This window comes from Lissotriton vulgaris, unplaced genomic scaffold, assembly GCF_964263255.1.
Source record: "Lissotriton vulgaris unplaced genomic scaffold, aLisVul1.2 SCAFFOLD_384, whole genome shotgun sequence".
Classification (NCBI taxonomy): Eukaryota; Metazoa; Chordata; class Amphibia; order Caudata; family Salamandridae; genus Lissotriton; species Lissotriton vulgaris.
In genome coordinates, this window is record NW_028255135.1 from 155,515 (window position 1) to 170,900 (window position 15,386).

The following is a 15,386-nucleotide window of genomic DNA, read 5'->3' on the forward strand; positions in this document are numbered from 1 at the left end:
GGTGCATTATGAATTGGAACGGGTTCCCCTTATTGGCCCCTGTAACAGTGTACCCTAGGTACCCAGGGCATAGGCGGTTCCAAGGCCTACCAGGGGATGCAGCATGTATTGTGCCACCCCTGGCCTGGCCTCCATATTTGACACAACTGGCTGATCACTCAGCTGGGGCAAGTTGGTCTAATCACCTCTTGCTTAGGTGTAGTATCCCTATACCTAACCTAAACTGGACACATATGTTCCTATCAGCCACTCCTATGGAAGGCCTCATCAATCCTGGAGGCAGAGTGCTTGGAAATATGTGAGATGGTGCTCTAGCATGAGCTGAGCCTGTCTGCAGCTGTCGGGAACCACTCCCTTAGCTGTTCCGGGATATTGCCATACCATATACTCTTAAGTGCATTATAATCCTCGCGGTTATATGCTAACTTTGGTTTGGCTTTATCAAAATATGTCGAGTAAGGTGTCATACGATTTGGAATACTATCCCCTCTACAGTTCTGTCGACGGGGATAGCATTCCACCCGTCTAGAGGGACACGATATGTATGCAGCCTTAACCCCGGTTAAAGTTAACCAGAGCCTCAGCATCACAAAATGGATGCTGCCACCACAGACACAAGTCTGACCTCCTGCTGCTGGGAGTCCTTCCAGCGAGGGAGGTTCGGACAAAGGGTTTCCTGCCTTGGGAGGTGGGAGCACCACCCCAGACAGGATTTTGTGTATTGGGTAGGACAGGGCTGAATAGAATCAGACATGCCCGGGGCACACAAGGTGTCCCCGTGCATAAGCCAGTCCAAACCGGTCCTGGGACTTTCCAGACCCAGGCCTGGCGAGGAGCTGGACAAAGGAAAGGGGGTGTAACCGCCCCCCTTCCTGGTCCCACCCAGAGGAGGGACCTAGCAGGTGATCCACCCCTCAGATTGGGAATAAGAGTGGGAGCAGTGCCATAGCACCTCAGATCATCCTGAATCAACGTGAAACTAAGAAGACGACTGGACTTCGACATTCTGCTGCACAGAAGACTGAAGAGCATCTCCCTTGTGGCCTAGGAGTGGCCACCCTGTGAACACAGGCACCATCCAGCAACTCGACGTCTGCTTTGCCGCCGCCTCCCACCGGAGCCCGAGCCCAGAGCCTGACAAGACCCAGACTCCCAGACTTCTCACAGCCCGATCCACAGTCCCTGCAAAGAAGGGACCCGTGGAGGCACCGAGAGACGTGGGACCGGACCTCTTGAAAGACCCCCGAGAAGCTGACTGCGCAGCATCCGAGGCACCCTCGACGTTGTGCTTTGGGGACTGAGAAGCCCCACCACCGAGCAGCCCCTGCACCGAAGATCAGCCCCCCAGCATCTCCACGATCTGCGTGGGGCCCTTTTGCATTGTGCCACTCGACGCGCCATCCAGGCCACTTGCCACGTGGTCAGCGGCCATCTTGGCGACGAAACCTACAAACTACACTGCGGGTCTGGTTGCTCCAGACTTGCCCTCGCTCCTGCAAAAGGGAGCACCCGCTCTGACCTTGCTGGTCCGAGTAATAAGCCTTTTTCGATTCCTGCGTGGCTTGCATTAGCCAAGGCCTGTTTGCTCCAATCAAGTTGCCGACACCGCCAACAGCGAGAAGCCTGCGTGGGACAGCTCGTGATCGACTCCTGGACGTCCTCGACCTCTTCGTGTCCACGTGGCTGCAGAGAGAAGCTACACCTCAACGCCTGTTTGCACCCGATATCGCCTGGTTCCAATCTGGTTCCACGGTAGTCACTGGCTAGTTACTTTGAACATTGCCCCCTCTGCTTTCAGGTCTTCACAACTTCAAATCCACCCTTGGATCCACCGGAACTCTTCACATCGAGCCGCCTGCAGCATCTTCAGCTCCAAGCACCATCGACTAGCGTGACAAAACCCGACACTACTTCGACCCTATGCACCCGCGTCCTGTGGGTGAGGTAACTCAGCAACGTCGGTGTTCCCACACTGGTACACACCTCTAGTATCTGTGTCTTAAGTTTCACTCCTCTAGGTCACACGGAAGGTTCCTAACTAACTAACTTTTACGCACGATAGACATTGCATTGGTGAGTGCGTGCACTTTAAACACTGCACCCGAGTCCTGCGGGCCTTTCCCGACTTAGTCACTGCTAGTCCCGATCAGCTCCAGCGATTCCCAAGGCCCTAGGCCTGTTTCCTTTTCGATTGGTATCTCTTATACCACTTTCTTAGTATATGGTTTAGGTGGCCCCTAGGGCTCATCCATATTGTGCAACTTTTGTGTACTTTAAACTGTGTTTTGTTTTAACACTTGTGCTTCTGTGCTCATAAAGAGTTCAGGGGATATTTGTAGTTAATAAATATATATATATTTCCAATATATATCTGTGTGGTGTCCTTTCATTTGGCATTCAAGGGGGTTGTATATGGTAAAACAGCTTGCTTCACATGCCTTTCAGAGTTTAGCCTAAGACTGCTTTGTCCACGTTACCACTAGGATAACTGGTCTATAAGGTTGACTTACAACCGATCATCATAAGGGTTGCTTGGCATGGTACAAGGTGATCACTAGAACTAGTGAGCATCATATACCAGGCCAACTTCTCACAGACAGTCAGCCATATTGCTTTAAGAACACTTTGGCTATGTTCAGTATTACGGGCTTAGAAATATGTAAGTAGTAGATCCCTACCTATTGCCACTTTATTAATTATTATTTATATTTTTTCATATATTTTTAAATAAGTTTATAACCATAATCCTTAGTAGTTTCACAACATTTTGTGAAATTCTGTGAAAGTACCCTACTTAACTGCAGTACCCAAAAAGCATCATCCTGGCACTATAATGAATAACCCTGCCAAATTATGAAAATCCATTCAGCTATTTTCACGCTACCTCAAATACATCTATGGAAAATGCATTGGTTGAAAATGTGTTTTGGGAGCCCCCTTTTATCCTTTCACCCCTCTAACGATTCACTACAAAAATGTACACCACCTCAAAATATAGAAAATGTTATAGGTCTGGAAAGTTTTGTTGTGATTTGTCAAACGGGTGGAATGTTATTAGAGAGGTTAATATCCGAAAAATTCCAATCTTTGGGAATACTAACTATAACTACAGAATGGTAATCCAATTTAATGTGATTTCTTTCTTTTCATCTATTGTTTTTGTTATGTATTTGTTTATTGGTTAACATAATTGTGTGACCATAACATGTCTTTTAGTTGTTCATCTAGTTAACTGTGATACTTCACATATAGTCAAGTTTATTTTTGGGGCTTTCTTGCTACTTTTAGAAGAATTGTACTACGTATAAAGCACAAAGTGAATGAAAGGCAATCATTGTTGTTATAAAGAAAAAATAATCCCCAAATGGCCAGTTATCATGTCCTTCATATAGCAGTTTCACTTTTCTAGTTTGTTGCACAAGAGTACATAAGGAAGATGGTGTTTGTTTGGCTTGTTGGAGAAGATTTTATTTTGTGAGCCAGAGGGCATGCAAAGAAAACCTATGTAGCGTAAGATGTTATGTATTTGTTTATAGGTTTCCATTCTAAATGGGTCTTTCAGATGTTCATGTAGCAAACCTGAAACTTTACTTACGCGGTCTAGTTTAATCTTTGGGATTCCTTGCTACTTTTATGAGGAGTGTGCTATGTATGCAGGCCAAAGTGAATGATAGGCAATCATTGTTATTGTTAGAAAAGTTGAGATTATTTGTTTCCTAATGGCCGATTATCCTGCCCTCCAAACTGTAGTTTGTGTAGCTCACTGCTAGGTCAAATTTTCATTTTGTTGCACAGGGGTGCATAGGAAAGATCGGCTTTGTTTTGCTTGTTGGGCCAATTTTATTTTGTGAGCCAGAGCGCATGTGATCATAAATTGGTCTTTCAGTTCTTCATGTAGTAAATCTGAAACTTTACATATGCAGACTAGTTTATACTTTGGGCTTCCTTGCAACTTTTAGTAATATTGTGCTACAAGATATGACCAAGTTGAAAAACAATATAACTTAACATTTACTTACTCGAGAGGAGCTACGTCAGCAAACAAGATGGCTGCTTAGGCTCCCGGCTCCGCCGACCTCCGTAACCCGCCGCGATATCCTGTACATTATCCTGACTTTACGCCTGGTCTCTGTGTGCATGAACTGTTCCGCACTCCGATGGTGAAATCTGGAAACTTTTATCGGCTTGTTGGATGAAGTTCTGTCGTGTTGAAGTTTGCGGCCTGCTCCAGCGGTGAAGCCGGGGCCTCGAATACTTTCACAGCCGGGCTGCAGTGCAACAACATTGGCCTGAAGAACCAGGCTGGGTCCGGTCAACCGGAGTGGAGGCTTTGTTTAAGCCCGAATTTGGTGGCGATCGTCTCTATTGCTCATTATCGATGGAGGAGTGATTCTGCTTATTGCTGTCTGTGAGTGGGGGTCCCCGTCCCGCGGACCCGGTATTGGGGCCGCCGGGGTTCGTGGTTCGGGGCCTCTGGCCTGCGGCCTTAACGGTGTGGACCGTGGCTGCGAACAAAGACCGGTCACCCTCCGCATCTGCACGTTCGCGATCCTGTTTGTCCCCCCCGAGGATGCCGGATTCACCCGGGGAGGTGATTGGGATTGATGTCGGGCATGAGACCGTGGATCGAACGATGCACGAGCCATCTCTGAGGTCAGTACTGGCGGAAATTTGGGCGTTTCGCTCACATGTCGATATCTTATTGAGCAAATTGGACTCGCGCCTATCTGAGATGCTCCTGGTAGAACCGGACCCGGCCTTACGGTTGAAACAGGAATCTGCAGCCATTCAAACCGTGGCCATTTTGACTCCGAGCGAGAGCCCCGTGAGGAAACAAGCATTGGAACCATCGGATGGTGGTGGGGGGGGGGGGGGGGGTCGGGGGGGGGGGGGTCCGTGTTCTTGTTCGGAAGGGCCAAGGTTAAGATTGACTAGTTCGGGAAGGGTTGGAGTGGTTTTCACAAGTGTTCGACCTGCAACTGTTTGCTCTAAGAGGCTGGGCGGTGTTTTCTGGTACCCTCTACTTTCTTCTATAGTGTTGTCATAAGTGTTCTTTTAGTGATAGGGGTGGCTGTATCTGGCGGGGGTCTAAAGGGGCTGGGAGCCTAAATGTATATGCCCTATGCCCTCCTCCATTCTTTTTCCTACCTTTAGGGTTTTAGTTATTAGGGGCGACAGGCACGCTGCTAGTGGGGTTAGGCTGTAGCCATCTGCAGGGGTGCAGGGTGGGGGGCTGGACGGATTTTTTTTTTTTATTTTGCTTTTTTTATTTTCTATAGCCTTTCTTTTCCTTCTCTTTCTTTCTTAAGGATCAGTATAGCTACGAATCATTCGGACTTTTATCGTATGCTTGTATCTAGTGCTCATGCTTTTATGATATCCGATTTCCGGGTGGGCAGACTCTGAGAATTGGCGCAACATGGAATGTATATTGTGTGTTCATTTGCATCGATCTGTATGCTTTGGCGCCAATTCTCCATCACAGTGGTTATTATACGTATATCCTGTTTCTTACCCTGTCCCACGCATTATCTGGTTTGATTGTATGGCACCTGATCCTCTCTTATATAATATAAAACGAAACCTCTGACTCATTCCGGAACTTAGTTGTGCATTCTTATACCAGTTTTGTCCTGAATCGCTGCCGAACCTCTGGGTTGTCGGCTGATGAGCTGTGTAGTACTGTAATGTCGGTGGTCTTAATTTATCTAGCTGCCGGCCCCCGCGGTTGTAGGCCCATGCTTGTATTTTATTGAATGCTACAATAAAGTTTTTTTTAAAAAAAAAACATTTACTTACTCTACTTACCTGCAGTCCCTCACAGAATCATCTCTGTTCCCCAATATGTAATACTGCCGAACTTCATTAAAATCCAGATGCCGTTTATTGTGCTATACGAAATACAAAAGTCTATAGAAAAACGCATTGGATTTGAAGCCCGTTTTGCCTCCCCACCCCATTCTTTTTCTTTGCTCTCCCTTGACCAAACACTGGGAAAATTTCAGTCCTTCAAAATAAATTGGAGGGCAGCAGGTCTTCAAAATGTCACACACATTTGTCAAACAGGTGCAAAATTTTAAAGGGACAAAAGTCTAAAAAGTCCCCCTAACATTATATATATATATATATATATATATATATATATATATATATATATATTTTTTTTTTTTCATGCATACGAATTGAAACAAATTAAAAAAAAAGCATAGTTATGTTAAAGACATCAATCACTGTCCAACACAGGCTAGTTTTTACATGATGTACTTGTTGGAGCCTTTCAATGCAGAACTATGGCTTAACTTGGGTGAAAGCTGGTGGCATGGAGATGGCATACGTTACACGGACAAGAGACTGATAATATGGGAGTTTTTGGTGAGTAACTATTTGGACAAAAAAGCTAGCACAAAAGGCTTATGAGTCTTCTGAGCTTTACAACATTAAGAAGAAATCCGATACATGATATAAGGCAACAACAAGCTCTAAACTGAAAAATAGCGCTCAGACTAATACTAATATTGCAACATTTCTGAAATGATCCACTGGCCAACCCTATTGTCTTGATCTTCAAGTAACCCACTTACCCTTCCATTTTCCTCTTGGCTTCATTGGTAATAACAGCTTGTATGAAGGATTCCCTGTCAGAAATATGGACAACAGCAGCTGGGCCAGACAGCTTGTCGAACTGATTTTGTGCCATTTTCACAAACTATAGAAGAATTGATAAAAGAAAATAGTCAGTTTATAACTACGACAGTTTATTTGAAGATGGTGTTCACCCCACCCCTTCCAAACGTCCTCTCAAATTCTTGCAACAAGAAGAGGGTTCATTTTTTGTCCTCTACATTCAGGCACTCAAGGTAAGTTGTCAAACATTTCACCATTAAGCTGAATGTGCATAGTTGGCAACTAAATCTTGGCTACATTTCTTAATGTTTTCATTACTGTTTGTTCGCAGATTTTTGAAGTTGCAACCCAATTCCCCAAACCAATGTGGCAGGCTACATGAGTGGTTGTGAAAGCCACACACTATGTCCTCATTTTAGATCTGGTTACAGCAACCTTTTACGCTTTCAAAGTGCTTCAGTCATTACAAAAGCACTAACTTGTGATACTCATCAATAGGAAGGTAAAGTGACTATTGTTTCCCGTGCATCCAACCCTGATGAATGCAAGCATCATGATGATGTAGGCAGCTGTGCCAATGCACCAATAACACAGGACCTCTTCTTATGTCATAGTGTAGAATGTGAATGAAGACTGTGTCTTCAGGTTGGGTGTGTTAGGTCAAGCAGTGTAGTAGTCTCTAATGCTTTATCAGTTTAAAGGAAGGGTGGCTCTCTGCTGCCAGCCTTTCTTTTCTGCTTCCTGTGAAATTGTGTGTGTGGTGCTGATGGTGTTCTCTTGTGGAACAGTCACACAAGTTTGTTTGCGACTGTCTCTACAAGGCATAAACCCAACCCTTAATTTGGGGGGGGGGGGGCATTGGGGACATTTCACTTGCATACTGTAAAAGAATTTGCGAAAATGCTTAAGAAACTTCTTATCATAGATAAAAAAGTAAACCTCTGGAACCACGTCTGACGGCAAGGAAAGATATTGACTGACATCGGCGCGCATGGGTGCCATTTATATATTTTCTCTGTTGTGGTTGGTGTGGAGACACAGGGGGCCGCCCACTAGCATGCAGAAGTACTGCTTTGAAGATTTCCAGATCCAGTTTGATGACAGCAAAATACTCACAATGTGAGGAATCGGCAGTCCGAAATATCCAGCAGAAAAACGTCCACTTAGTGCTATCAGCTTTCGTGATTGCTGGCACCCAGGCTTGCACCAGGGTGTTTCTGAATTCTGTTGTCTAATCTAAATGATCAAATTCTAGCATATCAGGCAAAATGTCATCAAACCCAGTGACCGAAGGTCGTGGTGGAGTGCTTCTCTGTTGTGTCTGGTGAGCAGCTTGTAGTGCATCTTCAAAGGAATCGCTAGGAGTACACATAGATTCAGGAGCTCGGTGAATAAGTACTTGCACAGCCACGTCGGGGCAAGGAGAATCACGGCACAATGACTGGTCTTCACCTTCGTAAGACCCCGGGGATCGGGGGAAACAGCAAACAGGTGCATGCAAAGCCATTGAACTGTTTGATTGTAATGACAATTCCCATGGATCTCATGGCGTAGTACCGGCATTTCCTATTGCTCTGGGTGGGGGTAGTAGCGTTCCCACTTGCAGCAATCCAGCTTGTTTTGGTGTTCTGAAAGATGTTCCACAGTGAACTGATAGTCCTGCCCGTAATTTAAAAGAAGAGATATTTCCGGTGGTTCTAGTGTAGATGGATTTAGAAATATGTATTCTGAAGATCCAGGGTGATCAGATAATCATTTCTCTGGAACATAAGGGGAACTTCTTAGGGTCTTACCATGCAAACATTTTGTTTTTTCAGGTACTTGTTTAGTTCCCTGAGATCTGGAAAATACCTCCATTATCTCATCTTCTTCTTTACAAAAAGAATCTAGAATTTAAAAAAACTGATTTCTCTGGGATTTTGGATCCGCCTCAATTGAGCCTTTTGGAGGAGGAGGAGAATTTCATGTCGCAGCTTCCTCAAGTGAAGATGAGGTTCCTTCTTGGCTGGACAAACAGGTGGTCTCTGTAGAAGCCCTAATGTATCACTGGAGTGTACAATCTGCACCCACAGGTTCAATCTTATGGACTTCCAGGCTGCGGCCAAAAGGGTAATCACCCCCCCCCCCCAACTGTTGAGATGGGATTCTTAGGAAGGGTAGCTGTAAGGACTTAAGCTCGTTTTTGGTTGTCCTGGGAGCGCATTTAGAGAGGGTCTCCTCTTACATTCACAAGATCCTTGCCTTTGGAATCTGTTGGGTGCATAACCCTAGATCTATCTGGATGCTTTGGGGAATAATACAGTTTGCCTTGATTTCCATAATGATCAAAGCCTTCCCTTTAGGCCTAGGATCTTTGTGAGTCACAAAAATGTGTTAAGCCACGAAGACGATAATGGAGGGGTCCACCAAGAGATTTTACAATATCAAATCTGTTTTATTATTCAGTATAGCATAATTAACATGCTATGCGAATAGGGTGATTCAATCAAATGGCATATCCAGCATCTTTGCTTGATCTTCTAAACACAGCTGCTCCTACCAGCTGGCAAATGCCTGTGTTTAAAACATCCATTGCAGCGTCAATGATTGCTGCAGATGTTCTTGCACCTTCTTTGATAATAGCCTTAGCAGTGTCCCTTTTATCCTCCGGTTTGAGGTTAATAGTAGCAAGATCTTGTGCCACATCTGGCCTACGCAGTTAGGGTTTAGATTGATGTCACTGCCAACAAACCAATTCCACAATCCAAATAATCCATAAACCTGTCGTCTCTATAAGGGGGTGTATACAATGGTGTTAAGGTTCTTTGATCTGCAATAGACTACAGACATAATAACAGAGTCTGGCATTGGATGGCTTGCAAAGCAGGCAGAGCCAGTGCATGGGTCCCTGTACTTATTTTTCAACAGGGAACCACAGCCAAAAGTGTGGATTGCATTGTCATCATTTTTAGGCAAAAGTCCAGTGTTGCTAAGGACCTAATAACTATACATGACTGTTTCTTAAAATCGTTTAGGGAGAATATCTGATACATCAAGGTCATTGGTCATTAAACTTCTTAGCCGCTCTCTCCATCAGTGCATGAAAACGGGCTATTACATCTGGAGAGGAGCCTTGTTGAACTAACAATATTCCACCCTCTTTTGATATGGTATAGTCCCCCCATTTCAAATTACCTGCATTGTCTGGTAATTTGTCACCTTCTTCCAAATCAAAATTGACTGAATCCAATGTGTACTCGTCTCCGATATGTTCAGGGGTTGGAGTGACTAGTGGTGGTGTGACAGTTCTAGGAAGTAGGTCAGTCAGTGGTGGTAATGAAAGTAGTGGTAGAGGTGGTGGAGGGTTGACATAGGTTGTCCGGTAGGCTGCTAAGGAAAAAAATCTTTGAAAGGTGTCCATCACCTATTGCAAGTTTGACAAAAATGCAACAGGCACCTGCATAACTTCCGAGTCTTTATGGCAACAACGTGGTCATAGGTTTGAGGAGGGTTGTCAGCTATGAAGGTCTGTGGCTGATACTCATGCTCCTGGTAAGTGTCATCGTTATCCAGGGCTTCTCCCTAAATCTCAGGGACAAAATGCACATCCAACTGTCTCGGGCCACAGGCTGTATAAGAGGTGTCCTGCTTGATTGAAATCTGCATCCACTTCAGAGAACAGAATCTGGGGGAAGGTTTGCCATCATCTTTACAGGCGAAAAAGTGACTAGTGTAGAAAAGACCATTGACGATGGTGTCATCAGTGAGGTCGACGTCAACAGTGTAGATTTTGTAAGGAATGTCCAGAGCACCACCAATTAGATTGTAAATGGTCCGTCAATACAACGGGTCCGTATTGATAAAATGAACTTCAATAATCGTAAAATTAGTACAGAAGACTGATGATTCTATTAGTTTTTAATGATTTATTCCATTTCTTGTACAATTCAATTCGAACAACAGCCGACATGTGTTTCGTCATACTCAATGACTTTTTCTAGGCTGTAAATTGAAACAAAGCATGGATTTTCTTAAACTTATGTTTCTTCATACAGGATGACATATTACTCGTTCAAAGAGATGTACTAACAAATTGGCGAGAAGAGAACAGTTTCTAAAGCACATAGTGATCGCAAAGTGAATCATCACATAGACCAAAAAATAACATAGAATGGCCAAAATGTATACAACTAGTTAATGTAGGCGAGAAGTGTTCGAGACAGTTTCCAAGCTTAAAAAAAGGTAGTTAAAAAAAAAACCTATGAATTTCAAGTGAAAAGAGTTATAATAGTTCCAAACAGTGTGAAGTAAACGTGAAGAAACATTGTTTAAATTGTTTTATGAACAGACCAATAAGTAGTGTAAAAACAAAAAAGAGAGACCTCAGGACCCCAGTGATCACCCAACCCTTAGTCAGATAAAGAAAAGAAGGATGAAAAGAAAATATTGATAAATAAACTATCTCTCATAAGAATAAGTAGTTGGCCGGATGAGAATTTGACAAAGCGAATCCTGGTCCTCGGAGCCTTGAGGACCACAAAAAGAATAGTCTGTAAAGATATTAATATCCACATCACATGGCACGAGTTAGTATCTACGGACTCAAGTTCAAAGCAGAGAGTGTATCTGCAAAACCAGACAGAGAAAAAGCAACAATGATCCATAGATAAAAGTAGGAACGAAATAAATCGTTTAGTCCTAAAAAACAACCTAGTAGGTTTTATATATACACAGAGAACTGAGACTACTTCAAAAGTATTTAAAGTGGTATATGAAAAGATTTCTGGAACGTGACATGAAGAGACACAAAAATAGATAAATACCCCAGTCAATATGTCTGCTGGCACAAAATAAATGCACATACCAGGTTTAGAAAGAGAGAAGTGAAACTTATATAGTTCACATACCATCACGCGTTTAAAAAGTGAAGCTGTAGATCATGAACATGCGCACATCATGTTAACCAACCCAGAAAACACAGAGTGTTAAACAAGGAAATATTCGTACCTTGTCAAAATACAGAAGAAAGTCAAGAACGATAAAGTCTGATTGTTGCAGTAAGGACCATGATAAGTCCTGGTCTCCGTAATATTGGATAGTCCCAACGAGCGGTATCGTAAAAATATATAAGGAGACAGAGAGACAAAGTAAAGTAACCATAAATATGGGTACCTAGATCAGCCCCCTGTTATATCCAAAGTGCAAAGACTCCCCAGTTCAAGTAACTCATCGGCCGCCCGTTCCGAATCCGTATGTAAGGGTTCTTGGAGCCATCATCCCCTTTGGTTTTCCTTATAAACAGAGCCAGACGTAGTACATGGGGCTATAGACATAGAAGAAGGCGAACCAATAGTCACTGACGCTCCATTGCCATAGAAATAAAAAATATATAAACAGGCAAGCGAGTGCCATGTTGGAAGGGAGACTAAAAGGACGTACTGTCAGCCTAATAATGTACAAAACCTTCGGTCTTGATATCCACAAAATAATTGTGTGGTTGTTGATAAATCATAATATTAATAGCAACATGTTAAGGACCATGGCATTAGAAAAGGTCATATATCATCACGGCAATGTGTAAAATAGATGGTATGCTAATGCGTATAGCAAAAAGGAGGTATAGTTGTGTTTCAAACATGACCAATCTCAAAGAGCAAAAAGCATTTGTGGAGAATTCACACTGAAAAGCCGATGTTTGTTGTTGTTAGGAATTCTATAGTGATATCCAAGTCTCAGAGTATAGGAGATAGATAAGACCAAAGTAGTAGATGGGAGGGGTGAATATAGAGTAATGCAGGGAAACACCATAAAAGAATCCAAGGTGCACCCAAAGCAATGTGATAAGTTTCCCAACAAAACTAAAGAATTTCTAGATACAAGGGCAACAAAAAAACACCCTAATTATTGTATCATACAGATATTCAACATAGAGTTTAGAAATGACAATTGTTCAAATAGACAGAAATGTTATTGAAGCTATCATTTGATCTTCTTGAAATTTGAAAGAACTTGCGTCAAAGGCGATAAATAAGCTCTCATACATGTTAGTACTAGGTCAACTTCTAAAGGCCAAATACATATCCTTTTGTATAGAGTGTTGAACTTCACCCTAATACATTAAGGGTAAATTCATTATACATGACATACACTGAATCACAGAGATAGTTTGTAAAGCATAGTACAATTAATCTCTCAAAAATACATGTTATTCTCTATCTACATTTAGACCAAATTCTACCACTCTAAGTTGAGTAATCCATTTTGTTTCAAACTGTCTCAATAGTTTAGCCCCACCTCCTCCCCTAGGGTGGTCACATGCAGTAGTAATGCCATGGAATTTCACTAAGGGTAAGTCTGCTGAACCAGGATTTTCATTGAAGTGAACAGCTAACGGATAATGCTTATCCGCATTTCGAATGGCCCTAATATGTTTCTGTATTCTCTCCTTAACCGGACGAATAGTCCTGCCAACGCATATTTGTTTACAAACCCGTAAAACACAATACACAACAAATTTGGTGTTACACTTCATAAAAGTATTTATATTGTATTTGCGAGTGGTGTTGTATTGGAAGTCCTTTTGGTGGAAGAGGTAACCAGTGTGGTCCTGACCTGGGCTTTTTCAAATTGAAAAAGCTAGGGCACAGTCTGTTACTCAAACTTCTTCCTCTCCTGTAAGTAAACCTAGGCTTGGGGGTGGAATACATTTTTATAGATTCGAATCAGTCTGTAAGATATTCCAATGTTTCCGTACAATGTAATAAAAAAACATGGCTTTGTGTGTGAAAGGGTGTAATCAGAGAGACTCGATCATCATTCCTAGTGACCTTTCTCTTGTCCTTCAGAGTTTATTTCCGGACAACTTAAGGATTTTTTCTTTGGCTGCAGACATCACGCTAGGTGGACAGCCCCTATCCAAAAATCTCCTCTCTGCCTCATCGAGTTTTGAACTGAAGGCCATGTCTTTACTGCAATTACGCCGTATTCTCATCATCTCCCCAAATGGAATAGAGAGTACTTGGGACCTAGAATGTGATGATTGTACATGTGAGAGAGAGTTGCAAGCTGTATTCTTCCTATAGAGGGTGGATTCTATGGTGTCATTTGCAATGTATAGTTTAAGATCCAAAAAGGAAATTTCTATAGGATTTCGTTCATATGTGAACACAATAATATACTGGTTGTCATTCAAAAATGTGCAACATTCTGCCTATAGTGTCCTGACCACCTGGGCAGATCATCAACACCTCATCGATGTATCGACCACAATACACTACATGGTTCATTAAATCTTCTGGGCATTTCTTTCAAATGCAATTCTTCTCCAACCACCCCATAAAAAGATTGGCAAATGATGGGAAAAATGTGGACCCTATGGCAACGCCCTGACACTGGTGAAGCCAACCACGCAGGAATACATTATTGTCCCGAACCAGTCTGATAATTTCAACAAGCATTTGTGTTTGTTCCAACAAAGTGGCATCTCGATATGCGAGAAAGTGTTGGCTGGATAAGATATCTTCATCTTTTAGTAATTAAGTATATAAGAATGAAATATCCAGTGTAACAAAACAGCATTCCTCTGACCAACCAAAGTCAGTTAGTTGACTCAGAAGATGTTTGGTATCACAAATGTAAGAGGGGAGATTGCTCACCAGGGGTTGCAGAAAAACATTGATGTATTCATATATGCGTTCCCATCCCTGATATGATCGACCTTCCTGGTGAAAACGGGCCGTGCTTATGTATTTTAGGTAGAGCGTAAATACAGGGAGCTTATGAATATGGTACAAATAGGTTTCTGAATTCAAGGTCATTAATAAGGCACTGGTCAAACCAGGTGTTCAGCTTTTTTTCAATCAAGGATGTAATTTGTGATAATGGGTTGGAAGTCAAATGCACATAGGCTGTAGTATTAGCCAATTGCCTATCCAATTCATTTTTTTGTCATTAAATATATTTTTATTGCAAACTTGTAGAGTATACAACCATGTCGCTCCGCTCTCTTGTCTCCAGCATCCTTTTTGTATCAGCTGCCAATTACGATAACACACGGCCAATTAGCCCACAACTGAGGTCGGGTGGCATTAATCAAAAGTCTGCTAGATGCATACAGGCTTACAAGCGAATGCAACCCTATAACACAAAGTTCTTGTGTCCGCATTTCTATTTCTCCCTTCCCCCCGCCCCCCAACATGTAAACAATAATGAGCCCCAGGAATCAACATCAAATTATCAGTACAACTACTGCGTAGCATTCCTTACCCTGTCTCCCTTCGTTCCCCTCCCCTCCTATAGTAGGCAGCAGTCTTGTGGCGTTGAGTGTACTACATAGCGGTACCAAGCTAAAAGTGGGCAACTTTGTGAATATAAAGAGTAGACAAAGGGCCTGCATTCCACAGTTGTCCTAGTCCTATATTGCGCCCCTTTGATCATTCAATTCCACTAGTGAACCCCCCTTCCCCCATCCCGCACATTACTCCGGTACTTTACAGCCAGCTGCCAACAGTCATACCCTTAAATCTAGTCCTTCCCTTCTGCACCCGCTCGATAAGTGCTACGCAAAATCATCCATTCCCATCTTCCCTTGTCTCGCCCCCCCCACACCCACCCACCGCATGTCAGTGTGCCCTCTGCTACCCTCCCTAATGAGCTATCAATCATCCCGTGCATTCAGGTGCCAAACTCCTGCATCACTATGCGCTTAACTCCATCCGCAGTGGGGAACCTGCAATCCCATACCAGTAAGCAGCGCGCCCTGCGTCCCTACTCTATGCCACTGC

General features: G+C 43.1%; 1 protein-coding gene across 1 annotated transcript in view; it reads right to left on the reverse strand.

Annotated features, from left to right (window-relative positions):
- Positions 1-15,386, reverse strand: part of LOC147659219 (uncharacterized) — a 231,440-nt gene that overhangs the window by 143,827 nt on the left and 72,227 nt on the right. The window contains exon 5 of the mRNA XM_086951880.1: positions 6,582-6,706. Coding sequence (XP_086808006.1) covers positions 6,582-6,706 — 125 coding nt within the window. The remainder of the gene's footprint in view (positions 1-6,581; positions 6,707-15,386) is intronic.